The sequence below is a fragment of the Notolepis coatsorum genome (genome assembly GCF_963971535.1).
Source record: "Notolepis coatsorum genome assembly, chromosome: 14".
In the NCBI taxonomy this organism is placed as follows: domain Eukaryota; kingdom Metazoa; phylum Chordata; class Actinopteri; order Aulopiformes; family Paralepididae; genus Notolepis; species Notolepis coatsorum.
In genome coordinates, this window is record NC_140178.1 from 65,722,267 (window position 1) to 65,739,828 (window position 17,562).

The 17,562-nt window shown below is 43.1% G+C and overlaps 1 protein-coding gene across 1 annotated transcript in view; it reads right to left on the reverse strand.

Moving 5' to 3' along the window:
• The window catches only part of bahcc1a (BAH domain and coiled-coil containing 1a), a gene marked incomplete at its 5' end in the record, with an annotated part of 128,374 nt that overhangs the window by 102,929 nt on the left and 7,883 nt on the right, over positions 1-17,562 (reverse strand). Inside the window, 1 exon segment of the mRNA XM_084329126.1 lies at positions 16,308-16,329. Coding sequence (XP_084185252.1) covers positions 16,308-16,329 — 22 coding nt within the window.

The following is a 17,562-nucleotide window of genomic DNA, read 5'->3' on the forward strand; positions in this document are numbered from 1 at the left end:
ACTGAGGATTACATGGAGGGGTCGGGAGCTCTCTTGTTTGAAGGCCCAGCGGAGACGTGTCACTCTCCCCCTCGGGGAGTGGCAGGGAGTACTACATCTCCCTGGGGTTCCTTGTACTCTGGGACTGGGTTAAAACCTCCACCCCCGAGACGAGATGCCCAGCTATCTGCCGCGTCGGACGATGGCGCCCGGTGCAGCCTCCCGTACGCGAGGGACGCGAGTGACGTGGAAGAAGGTATGCAAGGAGAGTTGCGTACGTCGGTCTCCCTGTCGGGCTGTGGGGTCAGCGCGTCACAGGGAGGGGGAAGGGGGGGGGGGGTTCCCTGGTCCCACACCATATTAGGATAAGTGGATCACAGGATTTCCCCGGCCATGGAATACGTCACTGGGCGCGTTTTCTATTGGCCATGAGACTTCTGTGAGTTTTTTCAGGCTCCGTGCTACGGACCACTGTCATTGTCAAAGTTGGGTGATGCCATGCATTGAGAACTGTTTGTTTTCTGCTCTGCTCTCTATTGAAATGTGTATTGGGCCTTTGGTCACTTGGCTCAATAATTAATTACATATATCTTTTTCAATTGTTACTCACGTGGAGGTCTCTCTGGGGGATTCTCTGTCTTCCCCACTTGTGTAAAGAGTGGAATTGACAGGGTTTACCCTCAGACCCATATCTGTGTCTTATTGACCGGCTTCCTGCTGCTCGTCCCAGACAGCATGGAGGGAACGTTGTCTGGTTTTTCTTATTAGAATTCACCATTGATGTGTTTTTTGGGTCTCGACGTGTACATAGCGCTGACCCTGGGTGCTTTCGATGTGAAACCACGTTATGGGCTGGTGCGCCTTGGTTGCCTAATTCATAGAAACAGCGTTTTTTTATGCAGGCGGCTGAGAAGGAGATTTTTTATCTCTACCGAGCGCCAGTGTACTAGGTTAGACTCGACGGCTCACGTACATCTCTGGGGGGAGATGACGGGGTAGATCAATACATTGGCGGAGGGGTCTCACGCCCGTGAGGTGGGCCACCAGGAGCAGTGCATTCGCGTGTTGACCATCTTGGTGGCGCCCTCTGTGATATTTTGGATCGACACGCGTACCTGCCCCCCTCTTAGGACTGGGGATGGCGGCGTGACTAGGACGCAGGACTGGTTCTGGTCGCGCCGGACCAGGTCAGTTAACCCGTTGTGCGCCGGGGCGCAGATCTGCTGTTCTGGTACCCCGAAGGACTTTGTGCTTTTCCGGGGGGGAAATGCCGGGTCGGCCCGGGCGTCGCGGGGATTGATGTCATGGATGTATGTGTCATGTGTATGCCACTACAAGTTGCCTTTAACAGTGACGTGCTTGGTCCATACTGTGTTGTACCTTGCGCTGTGTTAGGGGGCCTGGTCCTTCTCCATTTATTTTCACCCCTCCCTCCCCCTGCTGGGCGGGGATGGGAGGGGGCTGTCGAGGAGGTTTTCTGTTAACCCCTCTAGGCATCCCTGTGTAGCTCCCGGTCCGCCGGGCCCAGGTCCGAACTCGTTCTCGTCGACCTGTTGGCCTGGGTTAACCCTTTGAAAACTGAAACACTTGTACTGCCTGTATAGCCTGTGTATACACGCAGTTATGTTTTCTGAGTTTTCTTGGTGGGTTAAAGGAACAACCGCCTCCTGTTAAACTAAACATAGGGGGGTGGTTGGTTCCCCGGTGTGTTGGTAGCAGAGTCGACTCTCGGGTTGAGGCCGGGCTTGAGGCTGCCCGAGAGTGTGCCCCCGTACCTTTCGTGACGTCTGCCAATTGTGTCAGCATCCTCTTTGAACCTCGACCCCGCTGGAGGGGTCGGGTTTGTGGAGGTTACGACATGGTGCACAGCATACCGAACGCCCCTTCCGCCGGGATACTGTTCTCACCTTTAGGCACCTGTCTAGTCCGCAGTGCTCCAGGCACAGGTCGAGTTATGCTCTTGGGGCCTGTTGCCTGGATTGAGGGATCAACCTCCTGGGGGGTTGTCTCCCCGGCACGCCGACTGGCCCCGCAGTGTTGTGGGGGAGTAGCCTCTTGTGTTTCAGAGCGGCGTGCCGAGGGGGGAATGGCCTGCTCTTGATTTGGGCCCTGTCCAATACACTGGCGATGTGGGGGGTGGTGTCACCAGTGACCGTCTGGTGGGGTCCCGATGCTACGGCCTCGTTGGCCTCACCAGGCCTCAGGTTGTCCTAGGGCTGGGACCTCCTCCGCGCTCCGCTGCTATGGCCTTGCCACAGGGTTGGGTTCTTGACCTTCGACCCCGTGATGTTGGGGGCTGTGACGGAGGTGTTTTGCTTCCCGTCCGTTCCCTGGTGGCATGTGGGATGCGCGCCTGAGTGGTCGCGGGTCCTTCTGAATGAAGGTAAGTCCCACGGTCTGCTCCCACGGTTTTGAGGTGCTAAACCCTCTTCACACAGTCGGATCCGATTCCCTCCCGTCCTCCACTAGGGGGGTCCAGGGGGCTCGGTTCCTCCCCGGTTCTGATTATTGTGGGGGGCCTCAGCGGGTACATCTGTCGAGCTTCCGCTCTGCTCAGCTCCTGTGTTCCATAAAGAGCAGAGCGTAAGCTATACGATCTATAACGTAAGGTTATCCTATAACCCTAGTTATATGAGTATAGCGAGCGCTCTGCTCTGACTCACTGAGGACCCCGTGGTCTTCGCCTTCGGTGGTGAAAGACTTGGGAAGGAGCTGATGGTGTGACCACGACCCCGCTTATATAGAGGAGCGGATGTGGGTGTGGCCAGGCGGATGGGTGTGTGCATGTGGAGAAAATTATTCATTATTAGAGTAGATAAAGGGATAGTTCCATAAAGAGCAGAGCGCTCGCTATACTCATATAACTAGGGTTATAGGATAACCTTATGTTATCACATCCTGTCTGAAAGAGTAGTGTCTACATCCCAGTTATCACATCCTGTCTGAAAGAGTAGTGTCTACATCCCAGTTATCACATCCTGTCTGAAAGAGTAGTGTCTACATCCCAGTTATCACATCCTGTCTGAAAGAGTAGTGTCTACATCCCAGTTATCACATCCTGTCTGAAAGTGTCTACATCCCAGTTATCACATCCTGTCTGAAAGTGTCTACATCCCAGTTATCACATCCTGTCTGAAAGAGTAGTGTCTACACCCCATTGCACATTTATACAATTATTTGCTGTGACCAGCAGCTCTATAGCTCACTCAGTTGGTTGGACCACAAATGTGTCCCCCACTCTAGGGGCCACAGTTTTCACCCTAGGATGCTGAAATTTGGCATGGATGTCAAGTGTTTGTGTGAGGGTGTGTGTGTGTGTGTGTGTGTGTGTGTGTGTGTGTGTGTGTGTGTGTGTGTGTGTGTGTGTGTGTGTGTGGTGTGTGTGTGTGTGTGCACGTATGCAGTCTCAGCCATTGCTGATTTGTGCTTGTTAATCTGAATGTGTCTCACAAAACAACTCCACCAGTTGTGATGCCATAATTACACTCTGTTAACAGTAATGTTATCATGTTGGTGAACTGGACTGCTTTCGTTTTTGTTAGCTGGTTGGAGGGCCATAATAGAATCCTCTATTATACCCCCCCCCCCCCCCCTCCCCCGTGGCCCCATGCCTTTTCATAAGCGCGAGCACTCACAAAACGTTGTCATGGGTTTGGATAATTGTTGTTGTGTATTATCTCTGGACAGTGCGCACAAAAGAGAGAGAAATATAGAGAGAGGTGGAGAAGCACTGTGTGTGAGACAGCGAGGAAGGGAGAGAGGCTGGCAGGCACAACTTTGATTCCCCAGCTAACCTATAGTATGTTGATAGCAATTTATTCACTTTCCCTTGTCCACCAATTGTCCTAATATAGCCAGATCATGCATTAGCTAATATTTCCGTCAACTTCTACCTAAAGCCATGAAAGACTAGCGCTGCGTCTCATTACCCAGCCTATGATGGAGTTGCACACGGTCTAAAAGCCCTCTATCAGGAACACCCTCTAGCTCTCTTTAGGTACTGTAGGCTTACTGCCTCATGGAGATCTTCTAGCTCCAGTTTGTAGGATGTCATCATGAAAGTTAGATTAAGATTTACATCATATATCTGAGCTGTCTAATTTATGTTAGTAGGCTAATAAATGTGTATATCTGTACTATTGCTAACCACTGTGTGTCTGTTGTTTATTGCTGCTATTCTCCAATCATGTTGGCCTGCAGTGAATTCATGTGTGGAAAGAGGGATCTCTCTTTCTCTCTCTTTCTGGCACCCTCTCTATGTTTGTGCACACACCCATTGTACGTCGGTGTGTGTGTGTGTGTGTGTGTGTGTGTGTGTGTGTGTGTGTGTGTGTGTGTGTGTGTGTGTGTGTGTGTGTGTGTGTGTGTGTGTGTGTGTGTGTGTGTGTGTGTGTGTGTGTGTGTGTGTGTGTTTTGGGGGTTATGTATTTTGGTCCCTTGCTTCACTATTTCCTGTAGTACCATACTACCATGTAGTACGCTGTAGTATCCCATATGCTTTATTATAGTCTCAAGTCTCAACCATTAATTTTCTATTTGGTCAGATTTGACCGGAAACACCAGATATAACACTTTCAATTTCAATGAAAGTAATGTTAATTAATTTAATATGTTCAGATATCTAGTGTGGAGGGATTAATAAAACCTTACTAATCCAATGAAAGGATTAGGTTGTAAATCAGTCAAATCTGACTGGGACACAACTTGAGGGTTAGAGATAATGGCCAGATGAATTTATCGATGTAAACCACAACCCAAAAAAAGGTTTTGTTTCCAACCTTGATTATGATTATGGTCAGTTTTGGTATTCAGACAATTTCTTTTGACTGAATTGTAGAGCTAACTATATTTTGACACTCATGAGCTTACCAAACCGCAATCTTACATTAGTTTCATACACCTAGCCGGTGGCCATTCACAGCGTTGTGGAGACCCACGGTATGGGAGGAACCGTTCATCCAATCGACTTCACACTTGACACTGCAATCCCTTGGTCCTCAGCAATACACCCGCCAAGTGTGAAATCGATTGGATGATCTGTTTTCAAGATATTCGTAAAGTTCATTGTTATAGCGCCACTATCTGACCAAATGGCACCATATTTGACACTGCACTCCACTGGGTCCTCAACAATACATGTAAAGTCGATCAGATAAACGATTCTCAAGATATGTGAAGGACAGTGCCCGCTGCCCTGCAGGCGACCCTGAGCTCTGACCTCTGATGAAATCCATATGTGTGGAGGACTGTGTATGTTTGTAACTAGGAGGGATATGCGAACAGACACATTTTAATTGCCTTGTGTACATTGACAATACAATTATCTTCTTTTACTATACCACCACCATCTTGCCAAATGGCACCTAAATTCAACATTGCACTCCCTTTGTTTCTCAGCAATAAACTGGCTGAGTGTGAAGTTGATCAGATGAACGGTTCTCGAGATATGCAAGTGTCTATGTCACAGGTCATGTAAATCTAGTGTTGTCTGATCTAACACCAAAACACTGCTGTTTTTTCACCACCTCCTCCAACATGCAAACATGCACCAGGCGACTACACTGGTCATAACAGAGAACAGGAGGACTAGACTAGAGAATAAATATGCTTGTTAGCAAACGCTTTTATCCAAAGCGATGTGGGGTTTTGTTATGATATGCCTTCATCGGGAGATTGTGGAGACTGTGATATTCTTACAAAAACCACACTTCATTTCTATTCATACCTTGCACCACAGCCACATGTGGACTATCCTAGCAGTAGCTACTAGCTGCTAAAGCTAACCACTGTAGCCAGCCAGCTTCTATTGCTTGCCAATTCAAAAATGCCATCTTGGTCTCCACAAAGCCCTGTGAATAGATGTATATGATTAAACAATTAAACTAGACGAACAGTGTGCCAAAATAATTATTTTCACAGTGAGAGAAGTTTATTCCTGTGTGTTCTGTTTCAAATGAGACAAGCAATAACTCTGGTTGGTGTAAAGTAGTAACATACTGTACACAGCTCAGCCTCTCACAGGCTGGAGGAGATGAACAGCAATGGCTTTTTTGAAATCCTGGCATGGATCAAACGTGTCACTGGAATAGTTGTACAGATTGCAGCTAAACTCTTCACTTCAATAAATCCTGGCATGGATCCATTTCTCATTGGAATAGGCCTATAGTTGTATCAAAAATACATTTTGAATTACCCTGCATTAAAAACGTTGTCTTGAAATGGCAACTAAGACATTATCTTTATAATTATAACAACAACAACAACAACAACAACAACAACAACAACAACAACAACAACAACAACAACAACAACAACAACAGTAATAATGAAAAGTGTTTTAAACAGACAGGCCAGTTAGCTTTATGTCTGAAAACAAAGCTATAGTATTTCATTCATTCAAATGATTGAAGATTTAAAAAAAAGAAAATGATATCCAGCCCCAAAAATAACCACAGTAAAGCAAATTGAAAAAGGCTGTGAATGTGAATCTTGGAAATGTGTAGAAAGATTGTGATATGATATTTTGGCCATATCGCCCAATACATTTTCAGTATATAGTTTCCTGGGATTGAGTATCAAATGAACTCAATGGTACACTGGTTGAAGAAACATGGCTTGGTTTCAAAACCAAATTCTCAACAATACTAAACGACATGGCCCCCCTAAGAACCACCAGGGTAAAAAATCGCGCTGAGCCGTGGATGCACTCCGAAATACTGGCCGCTATGAAAACCAGAGACAAAAAATGCTCTGAGTTTCGTAAAAGTCAGTCAAAGCTTACTAAAAGCACGAGCAGTGAACTCCAAGCCCACGTGACTGAACTCAAACTAGAAAGAAACAGACTAAGAAACGACGTAAACTCCATGATCAAAACTGCAAAAAAGAATTTCTTCAATGACAAAACTGAGGAAAACAAAAACAAACCACGTGAACTTTGGAAATTACTCAATAATCAACTAGGATGCAGTAAAAAACTTAAAACCAGATTCTCAAACATAAACATAAAAACGGACAACACGCTCATCACAGACCAGCTGGATGTAGCCAATTACTTAAACATTTTCTTCACAAACATAGCCACAACACTGGTAAACAAACTACCCTCCCACTCAGGGCTTTATGGGGTAGAACACATAGTAGCTTACTACAAAAACCTAGGGGTCCGCAAGGACGACTTCAAGCTGGAAATGGTAACAACAGATGAGGTACTCAATAAACTGAGCGCCCTCCAACCTAACAAGGCCACTGGCCATGACAACATCCCCTCCAAATTCCTCAGAGACTCAGCAGCCGCCATCACCCCAATCATCACACACATAATAAACCTCTCCATAAAACAGGGACACGTCCCCAAGGACTTCAAAATTGCGAGGGTGACCCCTCTGCACAAAAAGGGCAGCAAATTAGACCCAGGCAACTACCGCCCTGTTTCTATTCTCACCTCCATCTCGAAAGTCATGGAAAAAATTGTCTACGAACAGGTCGAAAAGTACCTAGCGGAAAAAAATCTAATCTACGAATTCCAATCTGGCTTCAGAACATCCCACTCCACTGACACATGCCTTCTCTATTTGAATGACCACATCAAACAAGAGGTGGACGCAGGCAAATACTGCGGCATGGTCATGCTGGACCTACAAAAGGCCTTTGACACAGTCAATCACTCCATTCTGATTGACAAGCTAAAAGCAATTGGTTTTGATAGTCTATCAGTGAGCTGGATGCAATCCTACCTTGAGGGGAGGGAACAGATGGTGGAGGTAAACGGTACCCTATCCACCCCCCTCACAGTGAGCTGTGGTGTTCCACAAGGAAGCATACTAGGACCGCTACTGTTCCTAATTTATGCAAATGACATGTCGTCAGCTTGTGACTGCAACTTGTTCCTGTTTGCGGACGACTCAGCCCTGCTGGTCTCTGACAAGAACAAGTTACATGTTGAAAAAACCCTCAGCTCGGAACTAGGCAGAATCTGCATATGGCTCGCTGATAACAAACTATCATTACACATGGGCAAAACAGAGTCCATTCTCTTCGGTTCAAATAACAAACTCAGCAAGACCGACGGCTTCTCAGTTACAGTGGGTGACAATATTGTCACAAGGAAAGATGAAATTACCTACCTGGGTTCCATCCTAGAGGCTAATCTCTCCTGTGACAAAATGGCATCCAATGTAATAAAAAAAGTCAACCAACGAACTCGATTCTTGTACCGGATCTCCTCTCTGGTAAACAAGAATACCCTGAAGACTCTGGCAGGAGCACTCATTCAGGGGTACTACGACTATGCTTGCACCTCATGGTACCAAAGCACCTCAAAGGCGCTAAAAACAAAATTACAAACATCTCAAAACAAACTGGTCAGACTACTCCTTGACCTTACTCCTAGAACCCACCTCACCCCTGCCCACTTTGACAACCTAGGATGGCTTAGAGTAGACGACAGAGTACAGCAACTTGCAATGGGCCTGGTCTACAAGATACACTACACGACCAAGGTACCCATGTACATGTCAAAATACTTCCCAAAGGTCAGTGAATACCACGATCACAACACCAGAGGGAGCTCCACAAATCATGTTAAACCCAGATTCGGCTCAAATAAGGGACTAAACACGTTTCGCAATTATGCCACATCAATGTGGAACGCCCTACCCAAAGCTGTAAAGGAATGTGGATCACTACCCACTTTCAAAACCTCTCTCAAGGGACACCTACGGGAGACTGCAATTCAACACTGGCCCCTGTAAATATCCTAACCCAACCCCCTCCAATGTACAGTCATTTACCTAGTATGGTTTTGTCAATAGTCCAATGTACAATTTTGTTTGTTTGTACAGTGTCTCCCCCCCCCCCCCCCCCCCTCAATGTACAGTTTTGCTTGTTTATACAGTGTGCCCCCCCCCCCCCCCCAACCACCTCCAATGTAGATTACCCAGTATGGTTGTCAATATCCCAGTGTACCCAACCCCCCCCACCCAACCTCCTCCAATGTACAGTTTCTACGTCAAATGTATATACTCCCTTTTCCTGACTCCTTCTGTATCACAAACAGTACTGTATTTGCAAATCTGGTACGTCATAAATGTATAGATGTAGCAGTACTGTCTATCTGTATGTCATGTATGTCATATATGTCCTGATGAATTGAAAATGGGGGACCCTGATGTAAACAAGACGAAAGTCTTTCTCTGGTCTGCATCCCCTTAACAATTGTGTGTATTGTGTACTGTACTGTATTGTACCCATTCTGCAATCTGTTAATAAAGTTTTCAATCAATCAATCAATCAAAGCCTACAACCTTAGCATTGTTAGTGCCATTCTCCACCAACTGAGATGCTAAGAACGACATGATGTGTCATGTTTTCGTTGTTTTATTTTAGATATGTTTAATAAAAAAATATGACTATTTACATGACACATGTATCATGACTTTCAACTTTCTCAACTGAAATTGGCTGAGTAAGGAAACACCCTCAGCCTGCAAGTAATGTGAAAAGGCAACAAAAAAAACTGTTAAAATATAATAAATGTGCTAATGCATTAAATAATGTTCAAATTAAAGGTAATTCAAATTGTATCTATTGTTTATAACGGATTATAAAAAATGTCAGGCAAGTGAACATGACCTTTGGCTTTGGGCAAGTAGAACATGACCTATACTTACCAATGGGCAAGTGCTTTTGAGACCTTAGTGTTAACCCCTGTCAGTGGCATTTGTATTTATTCTGAGTGCTGTGTCAAAATTCCTTGCGGAATATCACAGATTTAAAGAGGCACTTCACCAAAAAAACAATGCTGATTTATTTTGCACATATTCTCACACAAATATAAACAGTGTTGCACACATTCATTTAGTTTGACAGTTATTAGAGAGTAAATTAGTTTGAATATGACCACCAATCTGCACCTGGCTCGCTGATAACAAACTATCATTACACCTGGGTAAAACAGAGTCCATTCTCTTCGGATCAAATAACAAACTCAGCAAAACCAACGGCTTCTCTGTTACAGTGGGTGATAATATTGTCACAAGGAAAGATGAAATGACATACCTGGGTTCCATCCTAGCAAATCTTTCCTGTGACAAAATGGCATCCAATGTAATAAAGAAAAAGTCAACCAAAGAACAAGATTCTTGTACCGGATCTTCTCTCTGGTAAACAAGAATACCCTGAAGACTTGGAGCACTCATTCAAGGGTACTACGACTATGCTTGCACCTCGTGGTACCAAAGCACCTCAAAGGCACTAAAAACAAGATTACAAACATCACAAAACAAACTGGTCAGACTACTGCTTGACCTTACTCCTAGAACCCACCTCACCCCTGCCCATTTTGACAACCTAGGATGGCTTAGAGTAGATGACAGAATACAGCAACTTTTAGCAAGTTTCTTTAAATTTGCTGTGCAGTAGCTTATTGTGGACCTTAATTCACGGCTTTAGATTGCGAGTAAAATGGTTGCATATGCAACCTTTTTTGGGGGATGTGTTACTTAAGCATTACATCACACGCAGGAGTGGTTTGTGAACAATAAACCATGCCTAGGGGTGGTTGTTAGGCCCGAGGCGCAGCCGAGGGTCGTTAGACCCCCCTAGGCATGGTTTATTGTTCACAAATCATGACTGCAAGTGGTGTAAAGCTTTTATACAACCTGCTGTCAGTTTATCGCGTTAATTCGATTAATTAATTACACAGCAAATTATCGCGTTATGAAAATTTACTCAAAATTAATAAAAATTAAAAAAATAAATTTTTATTATTATTATTATTTTTTAAATCTCATTAATTCCATAATAACGTAGAATAAACATTTACAAACTTTTTTCTTCAATGGTCCATTTGCATGTTCTTGGTATCCGATTCTAGGGACATCTATGGATCTCAGGGAATGTATTCCCAGTGTCAGAAATACTGTGTCTGTTACTAGGCTTGAGTAAATTGTAATGAACCAAATGAGAATATCAATTCAATTATTTAATTGTTTTACTGTGAATAACACCATGCTAAAATTGACCAGACCTGAAAAATCTAAGCAAATGAATAAAGGGAAGATAATTAAACAGAAGGTTTTGTAGATACAGTACTGAATTCTGCCATCCAGACACATGCAAATTGAAATATGATTATAGAATATAAAATATCAGGCCTAAAATGGTTATGTGATTAAAATGCGATTAATTAGATTAATTAATTACAAATCCTGTAATTAATTAGATAATTTTTTTAATCGCCTGACAGCACTAGTTTATTTGCTTTCGTGAGATATCAAAAAAGGCATACACGCCAATAACGTGGCACAAAGAAAATGGGAGACTACTCTCGTCTCCAAAACAGGGAAAATAAAGAAGAGACAACACTGTCTCCAAAATACGTTATCGCGCAAACATGTTAACAGAACTATAAACGGGGAAAGCAAGAGGGAGAAAACACGGTCTCCAAAACCTGGTAGAAAACAAAACACGTCGGGCGACGGTGCTACATAAGCACATAACAAACAGGGTATCCAAATGAGAAAGCAAGACAAGGTAATTATATCAGCGGCAAATAACTTATCCTCCAAGACTGGAGCGATAAGCGTTTCTTCAGTGTACTCACAGTAATGTTCAGTGAACAACTGACAATCTGAATAGTAAACAAGGAGGACATATAAAGCAGAGTAAACTATAACACACCAGGTACCAATCAGGGTAATCAGGCCAGAAAGACAGGTAATTACCATTGGGCAACGCCAGGGCTTTTGCTCCCAGGTGAGCGCAACTGTGTGAGTGGCACTAGTGTGAGTGGGGGAGAAATTGCACTATGGTGACGCAACTGTAATTCAACAATGTCTGAACTAGTTATTACCTTTGAAGATAATCTAGCAGCAGCTAAACTACATCTACTGGCAGATAAGCTTGACATTCATCATTTGACCAGGTGAAAAATAATAATAAGACATTTCCATTACATCAATCACATGTATATCATGTTCCATAATGATGTTTCCAGGCCTGGAAAACATAAGCAGTAGGAACCCTATATACACAATAATGGACTTGTTTTTTTAACAGTTATTTTTTTTTCCCATTGCTTCCTGTTTTGCAACAATTCTGGAGAACATTGTAGATAATTTTGATTAATGTAATAGTAATACCAGAGACAGTCTATAATGAGGAGACAGAGCTCTATGGCAGGTTTGAATGTAGAAATCCATTACACTAGGAGAAAGAAACTACTTGCTACAAAACAAACAAGAGCGAGAATAATTAAATAATTAAATGTGATTAGATTTGAGGATTATGTTGAGGAAAACTATAATCGACTTAATATTGAGGTTAAATGTGACTTTTAAAGATGTTTAAAATTAATCATGATATTTGCTAAAAGGCTGATTCACGCGGTTAGGTGGCTGAGCGGAGATTGCGTTCGTCACCAACCCCGGAGCTGTGAGCTGGACAGCTCCGGGGTTGTCACCAGCTTGGCTGGCCGTCTGCACTAATACAATTGGCTGTATTAGAGGGTGGGAGAAGCTGGCGGGGTGGGTCCGGGTCGTTGTAAACAGCGACTCCTACAGTTCGGTCGGGGCGCCTGCTAAGCGCGGATAGGACTTGAGGGGGATAGTGTGATCCTCCCACACGCTACGCCCTCTCGATGAGAATCCGCGCTGCCAGGTGAAAAGAAGCGGTGATTGGCTGGACGTGTGTCGGAGGAAGCACGTGGTAGCCTCCACTCTCCCAGATGATCTGACTGTGGGGGGTAAGTGCGCAGCGACCAGGAAGGGACTGGGAATTGGCATACGACTAACATTGGGATGGGAGAAAATCGGAGGAAAATGGAGGGGGGAAAAGATCAAAAAAAAAAAAAAAAAAAAAGGCTGATTCACGCAGTGAGTGGCTAAGGACTGTGGAAGGTGGCGCATGCATAGAAGCTGGTCTACTTTGGGGGAAAAGGCATTTTTCTATCACTAAATATGGAGTACTCCCCATTCAAAGAGATAGGGCACAGATCTTGTTCATCTTGTTAGTCCCTGTTATCAACAATGAAGCAGAGTGAACCATCTTCTCTCTAGACAGACTTTGGTAGTACCCTCTTGTAAGACCTTCTGGTGTATAAGATTTCAGACACACATCCAACTCCCAACATACTAACCGACATACTGTCATCCATGAAAGTGTAAGAATAGGACCTTTGAGGGAAGATGCCTCTCCTGTTTTGGGGTAATACGCCCCCCACAGACATCTAATGATTTTGAATAGACTAAGCCTAGCTAGTAGCTAATGTTAGATTTCTGAGAAAGTAAACTATCATCTAACAAAATAACACAATAGCTATGCTAAGAACTGTATTACATCGGTTTAAAAAGTATTATAATGATAAAACAATTGCTAGCACTATTATATTGCTATAGCATCGCAATAGCTTGAATTTCTTCACCTCCTGGGGTAAAAAAAGATAGTGAGAAGGCTTTTGATAAAACTGAACTCTTTTACATGATGCATTTAGCTAATGAGACAGTATTAGTTATTTTGTTAAGCTTGTTGATACATTACATTACAATATTTTACATTTCGTTCCATAATAGCAAAGCTGTAGTCTGATTTACCATCTAAATGTGTTTACTTAAGTGTACATATTATATGAATATTCAAATGATATATATTTTGAAAACACACACACACACACACACACACACACACACACACACACAAAACACACACACACACACACATACACCTTAAATGTCAGGCACATGGACAGTGGACTATGAGGTGTAATGCACAGTGAGCCTTTAGATATGTTGTGGTCTTTATAGCTGGATCAGGACTGAGCAGCCAGAATGGATGGCTTTTCCATGAAAACCCAGCCGATTCTCTTACAGAAGGTAGGCTGCCTTGATGGAAACAGACATGTGGGTTGTTAGAAACTGCACTGGGCCAAATGGGCATCAGGATCTACCAGATTATTAACACTTGTGACACGACAGCCTCCAATATATCAGATATTTTGAGAAATGCGAGTTATGTGCTTGTTATTACCAATTCAGATATAATTGTGTATCACAATATCATGATTTCATCACGTTATGTTCCATCATGAATGATCTGAGGAGAATTAACTGAATTGCCCAATTAGCAACACCCCAACAAATAGTCAGTTAAAAACACAACGTTACATAGACAAACATCTTCACACGTTTCCCTTGGTTTCTTGCTTTTCTTTGTGTGGTTCAATCGATACAATCGATACAATCGACACAAGAGTGGTATGGTTTTGAAAAATATGTTTGATACCAAATCACAGTATGAACTTTTCACAAATTGTATGTAGTATTTGGGAAGGATTTTTTTTACCATTCTTTAAAAATTCTGAGGTGTAGTTTAGTTTGGTTTTGCACCAAATCTTTGTCACTAATGCCCCAAATATTTCTGCAGCAACTCGTGAGACATAATTGAGCATAGGAATGGCCATCATGTCATTGTCATAGGCTAATGTCCCAAGACCCTCTACTAGTATACACTGAATAAACAAGGCTGCACAGCAGGGGCGGGGCTAGGGGGTGGCTACTTGTGCTCAAGCCCCGAATGTTTTCTCAAAAGCCCTGAATCTATTTAAAAAAAAAATAAAAAATGTATTTTTTTTTTTTTTGACAATTCATCATTGTTACATGAAAATATGTTTGCACCAGATTTAGCAGAAGCTAATTTCCATCTGTGGTCTATCCAGCTGATAACTGTATTTGAGTGAGTTAAGTCTTGGTGTCATGGTAGACTCAGACCTAAGCTTTAAATCACAATCAACAAGTTGACAAAAACTTAATTCTTCCACCTTAGAAACATAGCTAAAGTACGGCCATTTATAAATCAAAAGGATGCTGAAAACCAGATCCATGCCTTTATCTCAAGCCAACTCGACTACTGTAATGCACTCCTTACCGGCCTCCCGAAAAAATACGATGATAACTATTTTATTGCAATGCACTATTGCATTATTTTATTCTATTTTACTAACTATTTTATTGCACTGCACTATTTTACTTTGTATCAGTGAATCATAGACGCCTGGCCATAAGAGCATTCGGAGCATCTCTGCTCTCCCACTATTGAACTTGGGGGAGCAAAGGTATGCTCTTGCTCCACCACTTTTTGATCATATGAAAAATATGATATATCCCCCCCCCAATATATAAATCTAACTACGTTATGGTTAACTGAGTTTTATAGTGAAAAGAGCAGCTTTATTGGTCAAGATTGAAGGCTCTATATTGCAGGAAATTGCACGTACAGGTTAATTAAATTCAAAAGAAATCTGCCGTGGATCTGCCTCCAAACCACCCCTTGCCTGCAAAAAAAAAAAAAAAAAAAAAAAAAAACGGCACCTATCTGGGTTAAGCCCCGGATCTCCTATAATCCTAAATCCGCCCCTGCTGCACAGATGATGTGACATTTTTAACAAATGTTCAGTTCTTATTTATAACAGAGACAGAAAATATGGGGACCAATAATATAATATTATGTATTCATTATGTTAGTTTATTTCCCGTTTGAGCAGAGATATTTGAGAGTAGAATGCAGTAGAATGTCGTTTCAACTCTCTGCATAGGAGAATGAACAGCTTCTTATTAAAATAAAATAATTTAAGTGACCACATCTGGGGCAAAAGGCTCCTCTTCATTGGCCCCCCTTTTGGTTGACTGGGTTGACAGTGAAAAAATTCTGATGGTTTTATTTCTTTAGATTTGTGTACTTTATACCTACATATTTTACTATAGGGTGTTAATGGCCTTTTTCAGAATTCATACATGTTACCCTATGGTATAAGACAGTCCAGAAATGTTAGAGAACATGAACAACTCTCTCCCAAACCTCAAATGTGTGATGTCATCAGGTATTAAAGATTCAGTACAATGAAAACCATGTTTTTCAATCTCAATCTGCATTTTTTACAAAAGGCATGTTGATGTAAAATTACCCAACATTACCTGATATGGGTCCACAAAATCAGTCTCCCATTCATTGTCAATATGATACATGGTATTAGTAGACATAAATATAGGCAATATGATTATAGTACATATTACGTTACCATTGACTAATGAATAATGAAAAGGGCTCGTTGTCTTGTCAATGTAACATAATAGGAAACGGTAGCCAAAGTAACAAAAATATGTTTAATCATATTTACCATGGTTTTAAAGTGAAGGGATAACATAAAAATGACGACAAACAAACCACAGGACTGTACAGACAGGATCAGCCACCACACACACAGGGGAGAACAGAGCACATATGCACAAGGGGATGATGAGACAAGAAACACCTGGGCTGATTACAAATGGATACACCTGGCAGGGAAACGACAAAGAACTACAAGACATCACACATCACACATCACACTGGGGAACACCTGATCAGGGTACAAACACCCACACGTAACAGCAGGGCCGCCTCAGGGGGTGTGCGAGCAGTGCGGTCGCACAGGGCCTCGCGGGAAGGGGGGCCTCGCACAATTTTTTTTTTTTTAAATTTAAGAAAAATATTTTTTATTTATTATTTTTTTTTATTATTTTTTTTTATTTTTTTATTACTTTTTGCGAGGCCCCCCTTCCCGCGAGGCCCTTTTTCATCACAGACCTAAAATCTAGTTTTGCTTATATGCTTATATATTTCACATTAGACACGTTTGTAGAATGTGTCTGACTTGTTCCTGGCTCTGCGGCTCTGCAGTAGACATACTCACTATTGGAGCTCTGGGGCTCTGCAGCAGACATACTATTGGTTTCAACGAAGGGAGGGGTTACATGTGTACAATCGGCCGGCGTGCGTCAGCTGCGTTTGACTATTTCGTGCGTGCAGCATTGGAGGTTATGCTTATGCCAGCCAAGACGAAGAGGACGGTCGTTCGGCAGATGGACTGAAGATGAAAGTTGTTGCATGTTAGACAGTTCAGTCAGGCTAGCCATGTCGGCTTAGCTAAAGGCAGGGACAGCTAGTTAGCTTTAGCTACGTTATAATATCGAGTGCTAACGTGTGGTTCAGTCGGGATAGCCATGTCGGCTAGTAGCTAGCTTAGCTAAAGGCTAACTAGCGTTAGCTAACCTAGAGAGAGCGCGTGCAGCATTGTTATGCCAAGATGAAGAGGATGGTCGTTCGGCAGATGAACTTCGTCAACTCCACGCGGTTGTCTCCATCCTCTTGGAGTTTTTAATGCACTCTATTCTATTCCCGCCGTGGATATATCTCTCTCTCTCTCTCTCTCGGGCCGGCTAGCTATCGTGGCTAAGGCTAACGTTATGTTGGCTAACGTTATGTTGAGCCAAGCGGGCCGGCTAGCTAACGTAGCTAACGTTATATTGAGCCAAACGGGCCGGCTAGCTGTTGTAGCTAATGTTATATTGAGCCAAAGCGGGCCGGCTAGCTAACGTAGCTAACGTTATATTGAGCCAAACGGGCCGGCTAGCTGTTGTAGCTAATGTTATATTGAGCCAAGCGGGCCGGCTAGCTAACGTAGCTAACGTTATATTGAGCCAAACGGGCCGGCTAGCTGTTGTAGCTAATGTTATATTGAGCCAAGCGGGCCGGCTAGCTAACGTAGCTAAC